At 59.8% G+C, this 5,029-nt stretch overlaps 1 protein-coding gene across 1 annotated transcript in view; it reads right to left on the bottom strand.

Annotated features, from left to right (window-relative positions):
* The window catches only part of GDPD2 (glycerophosphodiester phosphodiesterase domain containing 2), a 10,388-nt gene extending 8,305 nt beyond the window's left edge, over positions 1-2,083 (bottom strand). The window contains exons 1-7 of the mRNA XM_040630742.1: positions 1,972-2,083; positions 1,631-1,734; positions 1,234-1,327; positions 1,014-1,073; positions 667-765; positions 418-511; positions 121-266 (exon numbers count right to left, since the gene is read on the bottom strand). Coding sequence (XP_040486676.1) covers positions 121-266; positions 418-511; positions 667-765; positions 1,014-1,073; positions 1,234-1,327; positions 1,631-1,734; positions 1,972-2,076 — 702 coding nt within the window. The 5' untranslated portion in view covers positions 2,077-2,083. The remainder of the gene's footprint in view (positions 1-120; positions 267-417; positions 512-666; positions 766-1,013; positions 1,074-1,233; positions 1,328-1,630; positions 1,735-1,971) is intronic.
* Positions 2,084-5,029: the final 2,946 nt, after the last annotated feature.

The raw sequence follows: 5,029 nt of genomic DNA, 5'->3' as shown, positions 1-5,029 counted from the left end.
CAAGGGGATTGAGAAGGGGGTAGCAGAGAAGGGCAGGAGCCCGGAGACCCACAGGCCTGATCGCCGCAGCCTGGAGGAGCAGACCCTCCCCACCCTGCCAGCCTTCCACCCAACACTCACCATGGGGGCCCCTCGGTGTCCCACCAGACCAGGCTTGGGGGGTAAATCTCTGGGTTCCATGATGCAGGGTGAGGAGATGCATAGTGGGGCCAGGTAGACGGCCAGGGAAACTCCAAAAAATAGGAACAGGAGCAGAGTCTTGGGACCTGTGGGAGGTGGGGGACAGGCTATGGAGAAAGGGCAGTGGGTGAGCTCTGGGGGAGACAGAAAGCAGAGTGCAGGTGCAGTAAAACAGGCAGCAGGAGGCAGCAGCGTCGATGGCCAGTGGGGGTATATGTCGGGGAGTGGAGTTGGCACCTCTTCGATGGATACGGTAGAAGGTATCAGCCACAGGCCAGGCCAGGAGGGTGATGCCAGCGACTGCTCCGATATGAAGGAATGGGGCTGTGGCCTGTGGATAAGAGCTGGTGAGGAGGGCTCTTCTCTCTAGTGCCCCTCCCCTTCCCCCTCCTAGGACTTGAGTCCAGAGCTACTTGCAGCCCTGGGCACCAGGGGGTTGGACTCAGGCCAAGGCTCCCTCCTAGGCACCGGAGATCAGTCACTCACCTGCAGTGACAGACGTAAGCTACGCCATTCCTGCTGCCACTGGACGTCCAGTCCCACGAGGCCAGCGGCCACAAGAAGCATAATGAGCAACAGCAGCATCTGGGGGACAGGGGATGAATGCGGCCTTCTTTGTCAGCCCGGGCTCAGTGCTCCCTGGACTGCCTCCCTCCCCGCTCTAGGAAAACAGGACCACTTCTTTCCCCCTGACTCATCCACGTTTCTTCGTTCACTCAGCTCCTGAGCTTGAGTGCACGGGTAGAGTACTGAGGTACTTGGCAAAGAACTGCTGGGCCTAGCGCCGGGCCCAGCGGCCCCCCTGCTCGCCCCCACCCCCATCCCCACTCTACCTTGTGGACACTGTGCAGGTGCAGAGGCTGGCCACAGAGCCGCAGCAGCAGGGCCAGGAGCTGGAGGCAGAGGGTGGTGGCGGTAATGAGCACCCCGGTCACTGAGCGGGGCTTCCCAGGCTCACGCCTCCCTCCTACCCTCCCCTTGGAGGCCAGGGGGTGAAGCTGAGCAGGAAGGGAGCACTGGGGTGGGGGTTAGGTGGGCCGCTCCCTGACCCACCAATAGCAGGGATGCATATGTGACAAGGAGAGAGATGACCAGCAAAAATGCCAGGGACCAGTCCATCCAGTGTCCCCAGTGGTGGAACAGGAACCTGTGGGAAGGGAGACAAGAGTGTGTGAGTCGGGGGAGGACTGTTAATAGTGGCCTGAGGGGAGTTGGGGTGGGTGGGTCCAGAAGGATGACCAGAAGGGAGTGAGGGGAAGCCCTTCATGGGGCCAGGGGCCCCAAGGGCTGGGGTGGGGGGCGGGGTGGAGGGGACTCCGTGGAGGAATTTTCTAAGGAGGTTGAGTAGCAGGACAGCGGGGCAGGGCTGGGGATGACTGAACACCCAGGGGTCCCAAGGTGGGGCATAGATTAACACGGATGCTGAGGAAGGAGGGGGTCCATGACACACTCATTGAAGTTGTGCAGGTCATTGAGAAGGATGAGCCCGATGTACAGCCAGCCCAGGGAGAGAAGAAAGGTGAGGAAGAGCAGGCCAAACCAGATACAGTCGCACTGCAAAGGGGCAGGAGAGAAGCTCACAGCCGATCCCCACTTCCAGCTTAGAGTCCCCAACGGATGGCAGCTCAATGGGGCTCCCTGCCAGGCGTTGGGCTGCTCTGCAGAGAGAGATTTTCTTCCTGGGGAGAGAAAGCCCCTTCCCCCCAGCTGCCTCTGAGCACACTTGGCCTCCTTATCCCCTCCAGGCGGCCTCTGCCTTGGACTTCCGGTCCCCCCCCATCCCTACTCCACCTTGCTGGTTTGCATCCTCTCTTTGGGGCATTTCCTCCAGTGGCAGCTATACAGGCAGTGGAGGCAGCGGGCCCAGACGGAGCAGCAGCCGGGGGACTCGGCCATGGTGAGGGCCTGGGAGAAGGGACACTCAGCCATCAGGGACCCTGGCAGAAGGCGGATCCCAGCCTCCCTCCCAGTGCATCTGAGGAGCTCGAGGGAGGAGCAGAGGCCTAGGCCGCTGCTCAGCAACGGCGGGTCATGGGGCTGCCCGAAGTGCCAGATTGGATGAGGACAGGAGCAAAAGGGGGATAATCTCTGGGGCCTTTCTTTCCCTTGAATCTGGACACCCCGAAAGTCAGTGGGACCCCCCCAGGAGATCCAGCCTCTTTGCAGGCAGGATGCAGAGCCACCCTCTCCAACTCCTCCCCATTTAACAGCATCCATCCGGCTCTGGGGATAGCGTGCTTGCCCAAGGGTGGGGACTCAGGAGAAACTGCCCGGGGTGGGGCAAATTCAGTTCAGCAAGTTGAGGCAGATCTGGCCAAGCTTCAGGCAGCCCCATTGGTGGGGAGCCTTCCACCCCAGGAACCGCCAGTAACCTGAAGCAGAGGTCTAGTTCTGACCTGGGGCTAAGGAAGGCCCGACTAGTTGGCCAGTTGCTATGGATACAGAGATTGCACACACCACAAAGCCCTGACTAAAAGATTCTCAGTCTCCACCTCCCGGAGGGCAGGGGGCACTGTCAGTAAGAGAAAGACTGGAGGGAAACAGTTTGCCTGGGTCACTCCGGGCCTTCCGAAGGAACCCTTTTCCTGCCCGCACACACCTGGAAAATCCAAGCCCTTTCGTCCCAGTCGTGTCCCTTCCTGCCCAGTCATCTTGCCCAGATACCCCCTACCCCAGTCAGGAACCCAGTCTCCGACTTTTCTCTTTTAGGGGCCCCACCCTCTGAGATCGCTTGGGTGAAAGTACAACAAATACCGGTCAAAGGTGTGTGTGCCTGCGTGCATGCGTGGTGGGGGGTGTGGTTGTGTTGGGGCCGGGAATTGTTAGACCTTGCGCTTTCGGGTTACACTGAGACCTAGCTGGCTTACTGATCCTCGAACTAGGCTGGCTGTGTGTCCTACCTGAGAGGGTGTGCGATTTGTGTCAGCGTTTGTGTGTGTGCAGGCACTAGTGGCTGTCGGTACTAATGGGTTTCTAGATGACTTTGTGTAGAAGAGCCCAGAGTGTTTGTGGTCTGAGGGACACGAGCCCTTGTCATCTGGGCTCCCTCAGGCTGTGGAGTCTTAGAGGGGTACACAGTGGCCGGGCCCCTGAAAGGAGGGAGGGTGTGGCTGCTCCTGAAACTGCCCTTCTTACCCCACTCGGGCCTTGGGAAAGGAGGATTAGGGCATGGAGTGGAGGGGTGAGGGGGTTGTAGCTGGGGGAAGGAGACCTCTCCCCTCTCTGAGACCCCTCCCAGGAAAAAAACACCCTAAAGGGAGGCCCCTGCTTCTTCTCATCCCGGGACTGGCTTCTAGTAGCCTGCCCTGGGCTCCATCCACACTTCCTGCCTCCCTTCAGGTCCTGCCCCTGTACCCCAGACACTTCCAGACTCCCACCTCCCTCCAGAAGCTGTCTGTAGGATGGGGTCAGGATCTGAGCAGTCTGAAAACCCTGATCAGGGGAGCTGAGCAGGGGTGCTGTTCAATCCCTGGGCCCGATCCCCGCCGGCTGGAGCCGGTCTCCACCCCACCATTCCCGCCTGTCACCCCCAGCCTTCCCGAGCCCTCACACCTTGTCTCAGCGGCAGCTCTGCTCTGCTCTGCGCTCTGCTCTGCACTGCACTGCTTCCCAGCTCCTCTCCGAGTTTGTCTGCCTCCTCCCTCTTCTAATCCTTGGCTCAGCCCCACCGGTCAAACAGGTGGCACTGTTGCCACCTACAGGAGGCTGTGTGGCTTATGTCCGAAGGACTTGAGCTGCTCTCTGGCCAGTGCCCAGCCTGGGGTGGGGGGGATGGTGGGAGGGGGGAAGGGGAGGGAGAGCAGATCTGCTTCTTTACTCGCTGCCGGTCAGGGGGCTTGGCGTGAGGAATTCCTTTTCCTTTGTGCGGGCCCTCCCCATCCCTCTTGTCCCTCCTCCTGTTCCCCTCTCAGTCACTGCCGGGGCTTTGTCCTGGCTCAGGGAGGCGAGGGCTGAGGGCACTGGCGGGCGGGAAGCTGGGGGGAGGTGACCACACAACTCTGCGACTTGGCAGTGAGGAGAAGGGGCCCAGCCAACCCCCTGGGAAGAAGGGGTGTGTGTGCGTGTGTGTGTTTGTGTGTGTGTGCGCGCGCGCGCGCGCGCGTGTGTGTGTGTGTGTGTGTGTGTGAGAGAGAGAGAGTCTTTAGCATTTCCCTCAAGCTCCCTGGGAGGATCGCCTTGATTCATCAGCCTCCTTTCCCTCCTGGGATCCTACTTCCACTTCTATAAGGTGCATCGAAAACCCCACACGGGGTTGCAAGCTACTTCCTACACTCTGGGCAGCAGGTCGCCCTGTTTCTGGACCCTGGGTCCCCATGGGCCTTGTGAATCCTGGGTGACACTAGTAGCCCTCCTCTTCCCCCCATCACCCCAGACAGGAGATGATCATTCTGGATGTAGCGAGACTTGTGTCATTCCTGCTGTCTTGTCCCCAAGGTATCTAAAGTCTCTTTCCAGGAATCATCTGAAGAGTGTAGTGTTAGGGTCACAAGCTTTTGGAAGATGAACACGTGCGAAAGATGCTACTATACATACCATCCACAGGAGCAGGCTGGCTAGCCTGCTGCAGTCAGCTTAGCGCTAAAGCACGGGGCTCTCTCTGGGTGGGATGAGGGCTGGGGGGGTTGCTGGCTTGACTGACCTTCCCTCTCTACCCTTTGGCTGATGAAGCGGCTCAAAGCCTGGGAGGCTTGCACAGCGTTGGTGGGAAAAAACCTCTTCTTTGGGAATAAACTCGCTTACCCCTCCCCCGACACGTACTGGATTTGGAACAGTGAGAAGGAAGACTGGCTCTCTTCTGCCAAGAGCTGGCCCCCCTCCCTCTGCCTTCCCATTGTGTCCAGGGGCTCTA

Source organism: Ursus maritimus (assembly GCF_017311325.1).
Source record: "Ursus maritimus isolate PB19 chromosome X unlocalized genomic scaffold, ASM1731132v1 scaffold_X1, whole genome shotgun sequence".
Lineage (NCBI taxonomy): Eukaryota > Metazoa > Chordata > Mammalia > Carnivora > Ursidae > Ursus > Ursus maritimus.
Note: the sequence above shows the minus strand (reverse complement) of the source record. Positions and strands in the feature narration are given on the sequence as shown.